The sequence below is a fragment of the Vulpes lagopus genome, chromosome 24 (genome assembly GCF_018345385.1).
Source record: "Vulpes lagopus strain Blue_001 chromosome 24, ASM1834538v1, whole genome shotgun sequence".
NCBI classification, from domain to species: domain Eukaryota; kingdom Metazoa; phylum Chordata; class Mammalia; order Carnivora; family Canidae; genus Vulpes; species Vulpes lagopus.
Window position 1 is genome coordinate 25,349,591 of NC_054847.1, and position 19,672 is coordinate 25,369,262.

The window sequence follows — 19,672 nt, forward strand, 5'->3', positions numbered from 1 at the left end:
CCATTTTCGAATAAAAAGTTTAAATGGGAATGGAAAAAAAAAAAAACTGCTCATTGGCTTAACATAAATCTTTAAATTGCAGTAAACTTCACCCTCAAAAAGTAGTTGAATCTCTGAGGAAAAAGAAAAGGCTGAATTCTATTTTTCATAAATGATGGATTATTGTACCACACTGTGTATTTTCCAGTAAAGTGTCCTTTTATTTGCACTGTGTGATTACAAGTTTCTAAAAGTATGTGTGGGGTCACTTGGGTGCTGTGGGAAAATGGAAGGAACACTGTTCTGTTAAAATCAGTAGTGAAATCAGAAGCAAACTATGTCCTGATTATCATAGGCATGTGTTTAAATTTTGCCTTCCTTAATTGGTGATGTTGTATTTACTTAAAATGAACAATTTGGCAAGTTTTTCTCCCTTGACAACAGAAAAGCGTAAACTGTTTTATAAGTTTGGCTGTTAAATTCAGATTTGTAAACCACAATATTCAAAGACTTTTAGCGCTGTTTACAGGGACCCCAAGATGGACTTTACTTTACAACCATGTGCTTTTTACATTTTTAGTTCATATTTATAGCGCTTTCAAGTTATTTGCTTAATAAAGCGCATGCTATATATTATAGTCATCTATTGACTTTAACTTCTGCATTACTCTTCTTTGAACAAAATGAGGGGAATGAATGATGGTAAAGGCATGTAATTTGACTTGTCATCTAAGGATGATTATTTATGGCATCAGGAAATAGAACTGGACACTCTAGTCTGTCTCCAGGAAAGTCATCATTAGAGGCAACTTCGGAGAGTTAGGCTGTGTTAAAACCAGTGTGATCACACCCAAGACTCTGCTACTTTCTCAGTGTTTGTGAGAGGGAAACAAGACAAAGCATTTAAAAATGTTTTTCCATGTTCTTTGAAAAACCAGTGTACCTTACATGCATGTCTCGCATGTAGAGCCAGATGGTGGTATTGAAAACAATATATATGTCTTGTATTTTATATGTAAAATATTTTGTATATATCTCACAAGTGTTCTCTATATATTTTATACATAATATTATAATGGTAAATAAATAAACATATATTCACAGAGTTATGCAAATATTTCCATTAAATATATTTCTATATATTTAAATATACATTTATTCATATGCATGTGTTTAAATGCATATTTATATATAATAGATATTTAATTTTATATATTATTTTCATATATTATCTATAAATATGTTTTCACATATTTAACATCAAAATGTAATAATATATAAAAATACAAAATATAAAATATATAAATATATCTTGTGTTTATAATATATACTTTTATATTTTAAATATTTTTATACTTTACAGATTTAAAATTATGAATAATATAAAAATATTATATATAAAACATTAGGAATACTATCACCAGAGTACCTAAGGGATTCTGAAAAATATAATTCACTGTATAATTATTTTCATAATCTTGTATTTATGCTGTATTTACTCTCTAATCACATCATTTTAACTAGTTCTAAAAAGGCAAGAAAAAATGCCTCTGATTCTGTATTCCTTGGCATTCTTTCTTGGAAAGTGACAAGGTTTTGAGGTGAAACTAGAAATAGAAAATATTACCTTTGGTAACCTGTGAAAATTTAGATTGATTATGCGTATTATTTCAAAGCAGGCTTGAGACTGAAATTACCCTGAGAAGATTTTTTTTTTTTCCTGAAGGATGTTAAGTGTCTCTTGAAGCCTCCAATACTAAAACCCAGACTATGGGGCTTGCATAGCTGTCAGTTGGAGCAAGTCATATGCAACTGGCGGTCACTGCAGTGACTGGACCTAGATAAAAACTGATAGGATATCATGTGTCAGCACAGTATTTAAGATGCTCGGAATGACTCTTCCAATCATACAAGTTTGAATCATCAGTTTATGCCTGATATTCATGGTCCTATAAAAGCATTTGTTGCTTGCATGGGTTCTCATGGCACTTGCAGTTTTTCCAAAATGATCTGAGGTCAATTATTCCTCTAAGATCCAAAAGTCTTGTACTTCACACCATGCTGTATTAAAATTACATAGGCCATATGTGTTTTTATCCACACGGTTAAATCCAGTAGTGCCATATATGTACTAGGTAGTCAGTTTGTGTTTGTTTATTTTTTCATTGTCTAGCATTACTGTCCAGGAATATAATGTGAGCCACGTTTGTAATTTAAAATCTTTTGTTAGCCACATTTTAAAAAGCAATAAGAAATATGTTTTAATAATATATTAATTTTAATAATATATTTATTTACCAAAAAAAATCCAAAACATTATTGTTTCAACCTCTGGCACAGCCTGCATATCAAATGCCTAATAGCCCCAAGTGAGTAGTGGCTACCATGTTGGACAGCACAGATCTAAAGCAGTGCTTCTCAATTTTAAGTTCAGATACACATGGAAAATAATATTTGTATAGACCACCGGAATAAATGGGCAGGACTACTCATAGCTGACAGGAACTGCTCCTGGGGTGCAGGCTTCATCGTTCCTACTCAATTACCCTGAGTGCTGAGGACATCCATAACGTAACCCTATACAATTGCTATGCCAGGCACAACAGTTGGCAATCTCCGGTCTACAGAAGTGGTTCCCAGCCTCTTTAAGTGATAGACTCATTGACCCTCCTCCTATAATAGTGGTTGTACTTTTAGGACCAATTCCTTTAATAAACAGATAGCAGTTAGATATGAGGTATATGATAGATCAGATATTTGAAATATTATATATATGCATATATATAATAGGTAAATATATATACTATTGGGGATCCCTGGGTGGCGCAGCGGTTTGGCGCCTGCCTTTGGCCCAGGGCGCCATCCTGGAGACCCGGGATCGAATCCCACGTCAGGCTCCTGGTGCATGGAGCCTGCTTCTCCCTCTCTGCCTGTGTCTCTGCCTCTCTCTCTCTCTGTATGACTATCATAAATTAAAAAAAAAATTTTAATATATATACTATTAAATATGTAAATATTTACTATTATTAATTATTAATATTACTATTAAATAGTAAATATGCTATTTACTATTTACTATATACTATGTATTATACATACTTTATACTATCTATACTGTATATATTATAGCAGATACCAGATAGATGATAGAACAGATATATATGTTTAATATACTTAAATATAACATAAATATATATAGTATTTGCTATATATATCCATTATATATATGCTATTTGTAAAGAGATATATTATTAAAATAATACATATATATTTGCTTTTCACAGTTTCTTTTCATTTTCTCAGTATGTGAGTAGACCTTCCACTGCCAGTAAATGAGAACTTAAACAGATCCTATAACCTTTCTTATCATTTTAAGGCAGTGATTCTCAACAGGGAACAATTTCCTTTCCCCTCCCCCAAGGAGACATTTGGCAACATCTAGAGACAGTTTTGATTGTCATAACGAGGAGGGGTTACTACTGGCATATTGAAAGTAGAAGCCTAAGAAGCTTGTCAACATCCTACTCATTCTGCACAGGACAGCCCACTTCTACAAAAAATAATTGTCTGTCTCAAAATGTCAATAGTGCCAGGGTTGAGAGCCCTGCTTTAAGGTAATATAAAATATTATGGTCCAGTTAACGGGCAAGTATTATCTCAATTTGGTATCTAATAGTGCCTAATCCCATGTGATAGTCTAAACTCTGAACTTAATTTAAAATTAAAATTCCACTCTTCAGCTAGCTGGAAGGAAGGCAAGGTATTTTCCTTTTTACTGTCCTTAGCTGTACGCTTCACCCCAAATCCTCATCTTGCTAACATGTTTACTACTACTTTGTGGTGAAAGCTAGGTGCAGGAGGATGCAAAAATGTTCTTACTTGACCAGCCATACTCTGGGCCAGGTTTATAGCAGATATTCTCCTGTGGGCACTTTTGGGGGTTCTTTGGAGACTCCACAAGGGACATTTTTTAAAAATTTAGTTGATTTAAAACCATTCTACTTTAAATGAGTAACTGACCTCCTGATATATTTTTTTCACTATCCATTCCTTCACCAATACTCCAATAAATTAGAATATCAGATAAAAATCTTATGAGACTGTTCCCATATCCAAACTTGACCTTGGACAAGTTACTGAACTTCTCTGTCTCAGCTTCTTCCTCTCCAAAATGGATAGAATTATTTTACATACTTCAAAAGATCATTGAGAATTGATTCAACAAATATCAAGTGAAGATTTACATTTACATGCTGAACAATGTTTGAGCTATTGGGAACACATTTGTGAACAACATTGACAAAAGTTTACAAAAATCCCTGCCCACCTGGAGCTTACATTGCAGGAGAATTAAGTTAAATCGTGTTAGATTTTAGAAAAGTGTCAAGTATGTAGCAAGGTCTCAGTACATTTTACTATATTATTATTAATCCAAATGAATTATTGACTTATTCTAAAATAGAATTTGAGAGGCAAAGACCTCTACGTACCTAAGAAAGTGCCCCCCCAATCCTCCCAACAACTGGGTTAAGACAAGGAAGGCCCAGCCAAGATCTATGATTTTATAGAAACAATGAATTCTTATCAGTCATAATAGTAAGATACCTTGAATGTGTTTAGACACTATACTTAATGGAGATCCAGACCTTATGTATTATGTTCATCATGGAATTCACAGCCTTTAGCATGGAGCCTGATAATCCAGAAACATTGAGCTAATATTTTTTCAGGAATGAATTTGACATACATCTAACTTTGAAGATAGAGCTTAGGATAGGAAGCAATGAAGACATTGAAAAGTGTGAGGCAAATTTGTTTCAGAATTTTTTCTAGAACTGGTGGTAATTTCACATCAATAAGAAAAATAGGGGACGCTTGGGTGGCTCAGTGGTTTAATGCCTACCGTTGGCCCAGGGCGTGATCCTGGAGTCCCAGGATCAAGCCCCACATCAGGGTCTCTGCATGGAACCTGCTTCTCCCTCTGCCTGTGTCTCTGCCTCTCTCTCTCTGTGTCTCTCATGAATAAATAAATAAAATCTTTCAAAAAAAAAAAGAAAGAAAAATAGGAAATATCTACTTGAGTTAACATAAAATAGATGATTGAAAAAATTATTTGGGCAGGCAGGACCTTTGAAAATGCCTGTATTACCTACAGGCAGTATATAATCTTAATTAATTGAAATGAACAATTTGAAGAGTTTTTACTCTAATTTAGATGAATTTTTTCTTTGACCATAATTCTGTGTATAGAGACAGATAGGTGGAATTATGCAGATAAAGGTTATCATGTTAAATATGAGCAAATGAGAGGGAAAATAAATGGTGAATGAATGAAACTAACCACAATCTCATTGCACATTCATGTGGCAACAGAGCCAATATTTTCATACAGGCAAATTTTTACTCATATGCTGTGTCTAAACAGAAGGGTTTGAGCTATTAATTCCAGTAGTTCCATAACTACTGCTTTCTATTCATATTTGAATAAAGTAATAATTATAAAGGAGACATTTACCAAAAGCTTTCTTTTTTTCTTTTTAATCTCCAGTGTTCAGACTGCATCATAGTGCTTCCGATACAAGCGACAAAAACCGAGTTAAAAGCAGATTAAAGAAGTTTATCACCCGAAGACCTTCCCTGAAAACTCTGCAAGAAAAGGGACTTATTAAAGGTATAGGACATTTTATACTTTTACTGTAGCAATGATAAATGAATATGCCTCTGTGTCCATAGCTATTCAGCTCTAAAGAGATATTAGGATATTTTATTCTTCTTGGGTTGTTTATGGAATGTTCTGCTCTACAACAAAGGGGGGAAAAACCAAAACAGTTGTCCAGAAAACTAATCCTGAGAAAATAAAGGTTGCAACGCAGTGTCATTGAAAACAGAACCTAGTTTTGCCCTCCATGGAGCTGGGCTCTGCACCAGGGACGGGGGAAGCTGCTGGGTAGAGGAGGTATCCTAGGGGCTCATTAGAATGAACCCATGTCACCATAGGCCTGGACAATCCCGGTGCCCACCTATCATGCCAGCATGCTTAGTAGCAGCAGTCCTTTCACTCTCAGATGTGTCCTGATTTGGATAATAAGTTACCTTGTCACCCTTCTCTGAAGTGAGCACTAGGAGAGAAGTCTAAGGCAAATTAGTGTCATGGAAATTAATGGATTTGGGAACTGGAGAACTAAGCCCTCAATCGAAACTGGAATAAGTAGGTAAAATATATATCTAAATATATCTAAAGTAAAGAATAAAATAGTCTAGACTGCCCTAGCCACCACGATAGCCAAACATAGACTCTGGCCCTAGACTAATCAGAATTCAGAATCTGGTTCTACCTCACTCGTATTGACATTGAGCAAGTTATGACCTCCTGAGCACCAGATATCTCATCTGTTAAATGGGGATACTTATACCCACCACTGAGAGGGCCGCTGAGAGAAATAAATGAGATAACCCATGTAACGCATTTAATAGAGTCTCTGGAACATAAATATTAAACAAATGTACTCTGCTATTAATGCTATTATTATTCACTACTGCTGTTACTGTTAAGGTGCCAAGGGGGTGAGAAAGAATGAATGCATACACAGAACCAGTGATAAAACAGATTTCTATAACTGGAAGTCACTTATAAATTACACAGGTAAAATATCATTCTCCTAACAAGAAAGTATGTGCAGCAAGTCCATCATTTTCCCTGTTTTTTTTTTTTTTAATTTTCTAACTGATTGATGTATTTTGCAAATTGAATATAAGAAGAAATTTGAACCTGGGCTAAAATATCTTTCTAAAATATATTCTGAGAACAAAATTGAAAGACTGATCCTTATGGGAGTCAAAAGGTGATGTAATGCCTAATCATTTCTCAGGAACAGGGTGAAACAGATCTTAAGATTTTCAGCAATACTTAGCGTGAGAATTACTTAAATAGGTTATAATAATTGTCTGTCTTATCAATTTCAGTTCACTTTTAAACAAGGGGACTTAGGGCAGCCCCGGTGGCTCAGCAGTTTAGGGCCACCTTCGGCCCAGGGCCTGATCCTGGAGACTTGGGATTGAGTCCCACGTCGGGCTCCCTGCATGGAGCCTGCTTCTCCCTCTGCCTGTGTCTCTGCCTCTCTCTCTCTCTCTCTCTCTGTGTCTCTCATGAATAAATAAATAAAATCTTTCAAAAAAAAAAAAACAGGGGGACTTATCACAAGAATCATCTGGCTTTTTGAACCAATTGTGAAAGGTGAAATTTTATGAAGCATGGACATACATTTCACTAATAGAGTGGAAAATTCTTAAAATGGAAGGATTTGGGGGTAGAACTAGCACTTGCTTTGATTCAGGCAATCCTCGGACTCTTACTCTAAAGATGTCCTTTTCAGGGCCACCGACAATATTGGATCCTCTACAGATTCAACTTCATATAATAATATACCAGTACCTTCAGTTTTATCTTGGAATGCACCCCATCGATTATCATTTTCTTTGAGGAGATTCAGTTGCAGTTTACCTGCCACTTTGAGAAAAATAGAAAACCAAATTGAGCTCAAACAATCCCAATCTGAGATACAGTCCAAATTTTTCATGACTGTGGCAAAATGGAAAGGGTTTTAATTCAGTGGCAGGGTCTGGCTCCAATCAAAATGCTAAAGAATTAACAACTACAGTGCTCCAGCCGTGGTCTCAGAAAGCAGCAGATGAACTGGATGCCTAATGCAGTTTTCATACTGATGTAATGGAACCACTGAACACACTCCGATGTGTACATTTCCTATCTTAGAGCTCCATTAAATTTCCACCATAGCTGACCCATGAGTCAGTATTCATTAGTAGGGCTATGGAAAATCTATGTGAAATTCTGATTTGATAAGCTTCCATTGTTGTCTTCAGTGGAATTTTCTTCCAAATACAGATCAAGTTATGCAAATATAATCACTTCTTGGGCTTGTTTCAGTTTTAACTGTGAATTTTTAAAAAGCGTTTACTGATTTTTTTTTCTTTTCACTGAGTAAAAAGCATTAAACCAATTTTTAAAAATACAGGCCCAGTCAAATTTAGTACTTTCAGTCTATTTTCTTAGCAAAGTTAAGGCAAAGACTTAGAAAAAGCAATGGAATTGGGGTTTTTGATCAGTTATGAAAAATTATAGAAGATAAATGAATGATTAATGGTTAAATGCCTTCTCCAAGTAAAAGGACTTAACTCTTTCAAGGCGAAGAATTACTCAGAAAGAGAGATAATGGCCTTTAAAGTGGTCTTCTGTGTACCTGCCCACAAGAATATGTATCAAATTCTTTCAACTGTTGAATCTGCTAGATCTGGAATAAAGGCCTTCACAACTTGATTCAGGAAAGCTGTGGTGACTGTTTGGGTCTTAAAAGTGCATTTCCTGACACCTGGGAGTGACTCTACAAGGCCATAGCCACTTTTCAAAGTGTTTTTTACTCCTCTATGTAATGTTGCCAACAGGTTGAGAGGCCTAAGCTTTGAAATCAGCGAGCCTTTACTGAGCACCCACAACGGAGCAGGAAGGGCTGTACCTTCTTGACTTCATAATGCCCAGCAGAACTATATCCACGAAGCACTTTATCTGAAAAGAGACTTGTCCCGATATTACACAATCTGAACTCAGTCGCAAACCCCTCCTTCTATATCTGGTTTTTGGACTCACAGAGACCCGGCCAATATGTGATTTCATTGGCTAGAAGCTAGGTCTGGAAACACTCCCCTGATGGGGCTGCATTTTCTAATTTCTTTAATAGGACTAACGAGAAGGGTATATTACAATGGCAAAAAAAAAAAAAAAAAAAAAGGGGGCCAGCAGGTAATTATGGATGGGCACTAAATGGAAAGAAATCTTGACAGCTCAAGTGGTTGTAGCACTCCTTGCACCATGGTGGTGATAGCTTCTGGAAAGCCTTCAGTTTCTCCAAGTGCTTTCACATTTGCCAAGGGAGTGGCAAGTGCATTCTAAATGTGTAAGTTTATTTCATTGAGCATCTCATCAGAAATAAAACTTGAATCAGTTTAATATGTAAATTATAGGCAAGAGGGTACATTTTAGAGTGGTAGGTATGCTTGTACATATTTTCTGCCTGGTTTTGGAACTGGATTAATAGCTCTTTAGTGTCACCCAAACTACCTTATATAATCTTTCAAACAACAGCATTAATATCCAAGAATAGAAAACACTTGGCAATGCAATTTCTAGGAAGGATAACAATTGTTTGTTTTTTTAGAAGCAATTGGTATTTCCTTATATCAAAGTGATAGAATTAGAAAGGATTGTATGTTTAGAAAGTAGTTTCTTTCATCTTCATGTGGATAAAACCATAATGGATGGTATTAGTAGAAATTGAAAGTAATTCCGTAACACTTTATTTTGTCATCATTATATTATAAAGGAAACAACCTGTTTAAAGATTCGATAGTATGCTTCTAGGATTTATGATGAAAAGCAGTGCTTTCCTGCCTCATCCCAGTTTTGCTCCTTATGGGGCACCACCTGGCACTGTTCCATGTGTAGTTCAGGGGGTTGACTCCATAACCTATGTTAGTATTATTTGGGGATATAGGTCAGTTAGTTTTTGCCAGTATCTTCCTTATCCTTCATATCATAATGTCTTGACTTATCAACCTTAGATGTGATCTCAGATATCTTTTACAGTAGGCATGAATTTGACTCAATTAAACCAGACCTCAACTACCTGGCCCTTTTCCTCCCCAAATATAGTCAAATACAGCAGGTCTTGGCCTTTCCATTGACTTTCTCTATAACATCCAATTACTTAAATCTCTACTTACTGCTCTAGTAACCATGGAAAACTGAGACTTCGTGCCTCCATTGACCAGACAAGAAGTTTAGTGTCCTTTCCTCTCTCATCCCCTCTGTCTTTGCTATTGTAATTCTTGCTTCTACATCATAAAAACTCAGTATTTCACAGCTTTCTATAATTATGACTCATTTATAGATTGGCTCTAAAAGCTAAAAACCAAAGAAACAGCATTTGTACAATTACAATTATGTAAGGTTGCTTACTGCAGCTTGAAGTACTAGATTTCATTCTCTATTCTTATAATATCATGACCTCTGTGATCTGTACAGAGTAATCCTCCTGGATCATGGTGAAAAAGACTCTTTCACATTTGAAGGTTGCATTAGTGCATTTATGCTGTTTCACGACCACAATCAAGTCCTCCATTTATCCCCCATATCTTGGATCTAAATGTAAAGAAAATCAGGCACCCACATTCACTTTATATTGATCATGTAAATATTCTGGAATCCCTGACCAAGTCATGTGCTAGATTGGATTAACATATCCACGGGTTCGATATTATGACTTAATGAGCCATATAAATTAGAATGTTCTTATTTTTTTAAGTTTTTAATTCCAGTTAGTTAACATGCAGTGTTATACTAGTTTCAGGGGTACACTATACAAATACAGCCCTTCTGTTCATCACCCTGTCCTCATCACAAGTGTCCTCCCTAACCCCTATCACTTATTTAACCCATCCCTCCACCCCTCTCCTCCCTGTTAACCATCAGTTTGTCCTCTATAGGTAAGAATCTTTTTCTTGGCTTGCTCTCTCTCTCTTTATAATATTTTTATTTTTGAAGCTTATGCTTCATCATTTCTTTACAATCATGCTATCTTTTAGTTTGATATATTTTTTTGTTGTGAATTTCTCGTACAGATTTTTTTCCCCACAGAGTTTCATTTTTCCTTGTCTCTGGGCCTTTATGTCACCAAGGACTTCAATCTTCTCAAACAATCTGTGTTTTCTAGTCTGTGACTCATGGCTTTTTTTTTTTTTTTCTCCAGAATATCTTCTAAACTCCTTCTATTACCTTACTTCATTTTGGATTGGTTGCTTTCTGGTCTTCACCTTTAACACTCTGTGATTCTCTTTTACTGAACTTCTGAATTGTATTCACTGTCTTCTGAATCCATACCTTCTCTTTCTTGTTTTAATTCCTTACATTACTATGTAACAGCCTCTGATAACTTATTTAGGTAACATGAGACTTTGATTGTCTAAAAATATCTTCAGTATATCCACATACTTGCTCAATAGTGTAGTTGGGCATAGAATTCCATTGCTTCTAGAATTCAAAGTTGCCGTTTCCATTCTTACTCCTGTTACTTTGAATATTTTTCTTTCAGAATCATTGGGAATTTTTGTCTTTATTTTGAAATTCTGTAATCAAGATAATGTATATAGTTGGCAGAATTTAACAACATTTATTCTTCATAGCACTCAACTCTAAGAATTATGATTCTCTTGGTCTCTGAGTTTTTTTTTCTCTTTATCACTATGTTGATACAACCTTCCCATCAGTTTTCTCTGGTTCTTCTTTTGGGATCTTTATGATATGAATATTAGATAATCAAGATTTATTTTTCTCATATTCTGAAAGAATTCTCAATTTTATCTCTTGTCTTTATTAATTTATTTTGACTTCAGCAGTTATATTTCAATTTGCTAGAGTCTTTCTTATTCCCAATCCTTTTTTTGCTTATCGCACTTTCTCAAATGCCATAAAGGTAGAAACTTTGTTGCCCATGTTACTCCCATACCTAATAGTGAGGCTGACACTTGGCACTTAGCGTTCGATAAATATTAATTAATAGAATAAGTGACAAAAAAAGAAAACAGATTACATCTTTTTTTCTAACTTATACAAAGATATAAATAAAAATTGGTTATTGTTGTTTGGACTTTCTTTTTACTTTTTAAGATGTTATGTCCTGCTTTTTAAAACATTAATTTTATCTAGGTATTTTTGCTTCATATTGTACTTCTATGACATTAGTGACTTAGCTCAAATGTCTGGTGGGCAATGGTCATTCATTTTATTACAAAATGAGTCTCCACAAAGACTAGCTGAAGCTCTGTGTACATGGATAGAGCTTGTTAATAATATGGTTTTGCTGTAGGGTGATGTGTGGGGACCCCCACACCTGCCTCAAACATCAAATATTTATGAAGACTATGGAATGCCTTATATATTCTCAATAAACTTAATCAATCTTTACATATTTTTATGTGATGATAGAAAAAATTTCTGCTCCATTTTACAATTCAAACAACTGAGTTTATTTGAAAGTATAGCAGCTTTAGAATTCGACTAAGCTAGGTTTAAAGCTGGGTTCTGCCTTTTACCAGCTATCTAACTTAATGTTTGGTTACTGAATTTTTCATCTATGAAATATACATCATAAAATTTAAATGGGATGAAATGTGGAAGAACTTCACACAGTAACAAGCTTATCTTCATTATTTAGCAATTTTCTTCCTTCCATCTTTCTTTCTTTTCATCTTCCATTCCTTCCCCATTTTTCCTCTTCTTTACTTTCTTATTTAGGTTTATGGAGCAAATTATGATCAAAATGACCCTCAGAAAACATTTTCTCTAGCATTCCTTTAAAATTTGTGAAATCAGTCCTGGGAAGTGTCAAGGAAAAGCGGTAGTAACTTGCTTACTTCAAGGCAAGTGCGTAGATAATTTATGGTTGGCTCATATTTATCTTTTTCGTAATTTTCATCATGGTACTCTTTATACATAAATGGGCATAAGCTAATTTTCTTTTCTAGCTACACCCATTTATACAGTGTCATCTAATTGCAGGAACATTTAAGTAATTACTCACACAGACACAACTAATTGTTTAAGGTTTCCGTCACATGAGAAAATAATGTCTTTGAAATTATAGTACTTTTATAAAATGTGTCAATTATATTGAGAAGTAAAGAAAGATTTGCCATTCAAATTGCAGATACAAGTTATCAGCCCTAAACTTTCAACAGTCATCTTGATGAATAGCAAAATCATTGAGTTAAGAGGAAAGTATTTTTAAAATAATTTGATAGAACAGATGTGTGATGGAGTAACCTACCTGTCACATTGCTAATTTAAGCAAAACATTTATAAGCAACACTAACAATATACCTTTGGGTAGAGATATGCTCCAATTTTGCCATTTTATCAGTGTTAGTCTGAAAATAATTGTATTTTAATTTATATACTGGGGCATGGGTCTATCATTGCTTGGGTCTGAAATATTCCCACAACTTCCACAATATGCACTAATGTGCTTAAAAATATCTTGTAAATCTTCTTTTCTTTAAACTTCCTTATGGTTCATAATTGAACTGTGATCCTTACGTGTGAGCTATGTCATGATTTAATATTAACCAAAATTAATAGCCAACCTTAAGCTTCTTTATCTTGGCCTACAAGCTTCCTGGTTCCTTTGCATTTACAGTTCCCAGGCAGTTTCTGTTATTTAAAGGCTCTTGGGAGCAAATGTGTTGGTAATAGAGTACCACATAGCTAGCTTTTGTTCAATAATAAAACACAGGTCACCATGAGAGATGGTAAATGTTGAGGAAAAAGTGCACCTGGGTAGCAGGTTAAGCCCATGTCTTTTAAAAGCCCGTTATTCAGGGAGGAAATGATCCAGGTCTTATGAGATATTAAAAGCAGAATAACTTTGGAGCAACAAGAGAAAAATGAGGTCCAGAAATGGGAGCAAATTAGGTAGGGGAAAAAGAATGAGCCATAATAATAAGTTGGTTTGTCTGTGGTTCAAGAGCTTCCTTTCTTATGGAGAGAGACCTTTTACACAGGCATTAGTTAGAATATAATATTCAATATGGTGACTTATATATACATCTGATTTTTAATATCCACAAAATAGTTTTACCAAAAATTTCCTGGTATAATCTGTTACATTTTGTGTGTTTATATATCATAATAATGCTAAAAATAATAATTCTCCTTTTTCCTTTCTTTAAATTACATTTCTTTCCCTTTGAGTCAAGCCCTCAAAGTCTTTCCCATTTTTTAGGTAAGAGAATATGCCAGATAGTATCAAGCTTCAGCCCTAAAACTGACTGGATGCCTAATAATAGCCCTGCTAAGTGCTGGAAATATAAGATGAATATGACCCAATTAATTCAAAACCAGCATTCTCACATTTTGTTTTTAGCCAATGGTCTCCAAAACCCATATTAATTCTTGCCATGGCAATAAGATGCTGGTTATATTTATTCCATGGTCTATCTATCCTTAAAAGATTGCCCAGAGTTTTGGCATTCCCTATGAGGTTAGTCTAATCCTGGTGCCAGTTTGAAATATTGCCTTTAAGCCTTCCATTTTGAGGACTGACAAGTTTCCATAAAATAAGAAGTAGAGCATGAGTACCAATAAGGAAACAGTAACAGATCCAGACAGGTTTTCTTTCATAAGATGGATCTATATCACATTTTAGGCGTACTCTACATTTTGACTTCACGTGTGTGTGTGTGTGTGTGTGTGTGTGTGTGTGTGTGTACAGGTTATAAAAAAGATACAAAATCTCCCCTTCCCTCCCTGACATTGCACCAGCTGAAGTTTATACATTCTTGGAGGCATATCCTCAACTAGTTGCAGATGACCAAAAGTCAAGCTAATGTGCTATTTCCCTTCTGTGTCAGGAGGCTGCTGCCCTCTGGAGAGGGGGTCTGTGGCCATTTCAGACCTCTGATCACATCCTAAATCTTCCTTCCATGAAACCACAAGAAGAGAAGAAAAAGATGCAGGGCATCAGTGTTCACAAGAATCCCCCTTTTTAAAGGTTAGCATTTATTATTGATACCCTGCTGTTCTCCAGCAGGTGTTCTCATACCACATAGTTCCCACATGACTCCTAAACCCGGCTTCACAGGCAGTGGAAGATTCTTCAGCTTAGTTCTTGTTAGCTTTTCAGAGTCTCCCTAGGCCCTACGAACCGTATCCAAAGCCAGTGCTGGCTATTCACTTTCTCCTTTGTAGTTTTTATAATTCTCCTGCTCACACAAAGTACTAGCTGGTGATTTTATTTTGTGGTGAGGTGGATAATTGAGAGAGAGGAAAACACAGAATTTCATCCTGACCTAAAGATTGATAATTTGAACAAATGTATGAATAAATGCTTCATAGGCAGTGAGATGAATTGAATTTTCCATGATGCTTGAGAATGGAGGTCCCACTCCTTTCTCACTCATCGTACCATTGGGACTTGAGTCTACATTATGTGCACATTGAATGTGTCCCTAAGGATAGAATCTATCAGAGCTCTCACAACTGGTTATCTCCTCATCGGGGTCCACATTCAGCAGATGTGTGAACTGTTACAAGCACAGGAAATATTAATATCAACAATTCATTTTGACATATCTTAAGATTAAGATAGTGCTCTTTTATTTCCTTTAGTACCACTGACAGTTTGGCCTGCAAATCTTCCCCCTCAAATTCATGTCTATTATAAATCAACAGTATTCCACAAATTCCCAAGAGAAAGAAGAAAAAAAGAACTGTATCACGTTATTGGGAGGAGGAGGGAGGCTGGCATATTTTGTTCGGTATGCAACTCTCTCTTTTGACTCGTTTACCCTACCTGATTAGCAGCATTAAAGTGTAACCGTCGTCTGTAATATGTAGTCATCGGAAAGATAGCTCAGCGTTGCAAAAATGCTATCCCAGCATTTTCTATTTCTCTTTGTGTGAGGGAGACAAGAGACCATATCAGAATTTGGATAATCGTAATTGGTGGTCTGTCAGTGTTAGTCAAATTGCAAGATGGAGAGGTATGTCTCCCAACTTTTCTTTGAAATTGACTGTATTGCTGTAAGTGTGTTTTATCAAAGCATTTTCTGGGGCAACAGATCTGAAAACATAAACTTTATGTAGCATTGTTCCTCCTTAGATATTTCCCTTTAATATGTCCTTTCTTTTTGAAGATAAAATAAAAGTACATAAAAGAGTTCTGGGAATAGGCAGCTATATGTCGTAAACACCCTTCACTCCCCCTGGCCCAAGGCCCCCAGCCCCAGAAATTTGGAAATGATTTGATTGAAGTGATGACTGCCTTGATCTTGTTTGAATACTCCTCCTTCTTCATTGTCTTCTTCTCTCTATGGGAGGCAGCAGCCCCGTCATGGAGTCACTCCTGGGAGAGAAAGAGGTATTTCAAGCAACCATATTTTCCAAACACAAAATTGAGACACATGGCCTGACAATGACATAATATTTGAAGTAGGGACTGTGTGCAAAGATCCAGAACATATGGTTGAAACGGTTTTCTTATAAAAACCAACTATTAAGACACGCTCTCGATTCTTACTCACAAAAGACACAGTCTTCCATCTCTTTTATTCTCATTTAGAAATATGACCCACAAATCAGAAGACTGACCGGTTTGCCCTCAAACATGTTGCTTTGCCAGTGCAAGGAGCTCCCTGTTGACTGGAAAGTTAAATGCACAGCCATCAAGGAAGCAATGCAAACCAGACTGCCAAACGTATTATGAATATGTTGCTCTTCTTTAAAATGCTAGTTGGTTTTTCATACTGGAGTATTGACTAACTGTCTGTGTTTGATGTATGGTTTACCAGCCTGATGTCGACTTATGGTTAGAGCTTAACTTGTTAGTTCTGCTTTTGCAGCCAATTCAGAATAACTACAGATGCCTCGAGATATTAAAATTGACTGCTCAAATGGACTCAGTGTGGGAGTTTCATTGGTTTTAAATTGATAACAGCTGAAAGAGTGAATGATTATAGTGTACATGGGCACAGGACACGGCTCTTTCATAGGAGCTCTTGTGAACAAACTCCCTTAGTGTGGGAATATTTTTCTTTCTTTTTATATCATAGTTATTTCTAAGCAACCTTGGGTTAAATTTTAAAATTGCACAGGCGTATGCAGAAGCCTTCCGAAGAAATAATTCCTGAGAAACAGACAAATTTTGATGATGTGGGTTTCTATTCTGGAGGGAACATTTAAAGTTAAGTAGCATTCCATGAGGTGGTAATTGTGTCTATTTCCCAGGCATCTGAGTTAAATAAGCTGTATAGGAAGCATAAACTGTCATAATAGAAGGGTTGGAGTGTTGTGTACATCTCTTTCTTCAACTCACACAAACCAAAGCTCCAAAGTGCCTTATCACAGATAAGTCAAACAAAGCCTCTTCTTTGCTTTCTTATTCTCCTGGGAACAGTTATTATTGTTTTCATTATTTAAAAAGATGATCTGAACACTTTCTTCTCACACCGGAAAAAAAAGAACACAAAAGAGAAATGAGGAAACTTTTCTCCCCTCCTTAAATCAGCGACACTTATATAAAAAAGGTTTTATGAAAATGCACTTTCACAATTTAATAGTAGCTTAGGGAAAAAGCCTAGTAAAGAAAAGAATTCGGAGAAATTTAAAGAAGTTTATAAGAAAGAAATATCTGTTTATAACCCGCCTTCCCCAATTTAAATTTTTTTCCAAGAGTTCAATGTCCTTACTATTTAATACTAGTATCTAACTTCATCCCGTTTTCAATTATCTCTAGCATTTTGCCTTTGATATGCCATTATAAATATTAGAAGCATTTCATATAGCTAACTGATGGAAAACATCAATCTATAATAATAAGATTAAGTTGGGGTTTGTTGAAGAAATATAAAGCCACATATTATGTACCTATTTCACATATTTATTTTTAAAAGAAAAAACCTGAAATGTGCCCAACCAGCAGAAGCCAGACATGTAACAGATACCTAGGACTAATGACAGTTTGTGGAATTAGAGATTTATTTGACAATAACACCGACAGTGCATGTGTTTAGACACGCAAGACAATCAGAATATAAAGGATGCTGTGATTGTAAAACTCAATAAGTCATACATTTGGCCAATGTTCATTAGACAGAGTGTTGTATATATTTATTACTCAAATTTTGCCCCAGATTTTAACCAGTGTGCCTGGACTAAATCTTAAAATTACCCAATTTATTGACGTTCTGAGATGCATATGGTCATTGAATCATGCTTTGTGCTGTGACGGAGAACTTGTGTGGATAGCCATGTAAGAGGCTGCTACAAGGATTGACATTTTCATAAGATCCAATTCCTTTAGAAATGTAAGAGCAAAAGAGAGAAATTTTCATTTGCTTTCAACAGTTGTTGAGCTCCAATTTTTTAATGATTTTCTTATCTACCCATATTAGACAGGAGGGAGATTTTAGAGGAGATGTCATCCAAGTTAAACACATGTGAAGGTCATTAACTTGAATATATCACTCCTAACTTGTCCCTTTGAACTTGGAACTCAAACTCATAGGAGGAAAAGAAAAAAAAAATGGAGGAGGAAGAGGACTGCCCTCGGTTAACCTTACAATGAAGGAATCTATCATGCAACCAGAGGCTGAGAAATAAGAAAGCAGATGGGCTGAAAATAATATCTTCAGGATATCTTAGTATCTTGAGATTCCAAATAATCTAAATTTCAGAGAAGCCATCACTCCCCCCCGACTCCATCATCATTTGCACCATCTCACACATTCATCTCCTGAACAGTAAAATACAATGTTTACATCTTTTGTCATTCCACATTTCAGATGCACTGGGGCCTTAAGCATGTGACAATTTTTCCATTAAAAAAAATTAATTAGCATAGGAGTACATACAATATTATGTAAAGAATTTGACAGGACCTCACTTAATGTTTTTAGAAACAATTAATATGTCAAAAGAGGAAGTGAGAGCCAGTTTTGGCTATAAATATGTTTACATAATTACCAGTTGAAGAAGTCAAACATTTTAGGGAGGAAAAAAAAGCAAGGTTAGGCCCTCTCTTCTTCAAAAACAGAATTCCCGATGATGTCAGATATCTCAAATTCTCTAGCATAAGTTTCCTTTATTCACATACACGCTCGCATGCATGCCCTTTAACTAGAAAGATTACATGCTTATAATATGAATGAATAGTCTTGAAGACAAGTAATATTGGTTAGAAATACACCGTTGATCACCCACAAGGAGAGAGAGTCACATCCGTGTGTGAAGTGATGTTCAACTCAAGATGCCACAGCAATATGGAGAAAGTATTCCAGGGGTGGTTGTGCAGTATAGGAACATAAGTATTCCAAGTGTGACTGTACAGTGTCACATACCAGGTACTACATTAGTAGTAGACATGCCTGTCTCATACCGTAGCACGGAGGACAGAATGGGAAACAGAAGCCCTGGCCAGGGAGCTGTGGCCTCAGAAGAGACTGATGGGCAAGTGGTAGATAAGGAGGGAAACAGGGACCACAATCTTGGTCCAGTACCAGAAGGTGGAGAATAAATAGCCCAACCGAAGAAAGTTGAGGATATGGGACATTCATCATATTTGAGGAATTTGGGAGATGGTATTAAATACTTTTGAGTGAAGTTTTAGTAGAAAGCATTTTCCTGTGATAACCCAAAGCCATCTGTTCCTACAATTAGTTATTGTAGTATGAACACTACTAAAAGCCCAAAGGAAACTTCTGTCTCCCAGATGCAAGTCTCTCAGTCAAGAGTCTGAGAGGCTGGCATGGATATGTGTGTTGAGCTTCAGTTTCACATACTGAGCTGGATCATAGACACTCATTTGAGATCTGCTAGAAGGAGTCTGTGCTAATCAATTTGGCACACCATCTGGAGACTAGAAGTGGTCTCAGCAACCTCTGCTAGAGAAGGTTCCCAGCCTGCTGCCCCCATTATCACCAGCGTAAAATCCTCGAGTCCAACAATGCCTAACAAGAAATGCAGCTCATTCTTGGGAGAAACAGATACTCGAACACAAAACTGTGCTTAGTTTTATATATGATTGAATATGTAAAGAATGTTTACAATAATGAAATACGTGAAAGACCA

At 35.8% G+C, this 19,672-nt stretch overlaps 1 protein-coding gene across 1 annotated transcript in view; it reads left to right on the forward strand.

Annotated features, from left to right (window-relative positions):
* The window catches only part of ARHGAP15 (Rho GTPase activating protein 15), a 610,515-nt gene that overhangs the window by 347,659 nt on the left and 243,184 nt on the right, over positions 1–19,672 (forward strand). Inside the window, exon 9 of the mRNA XM_041739999.1 lies at positions 5,528–5,650. Within this exon, the coding sequence (XP_041595933.1) occupies positions 5,528–5,650 (123 nt within the window). The remainder of the gene's footprint in view (positions 1–5,527; positions 5,651–19,672) is intronic.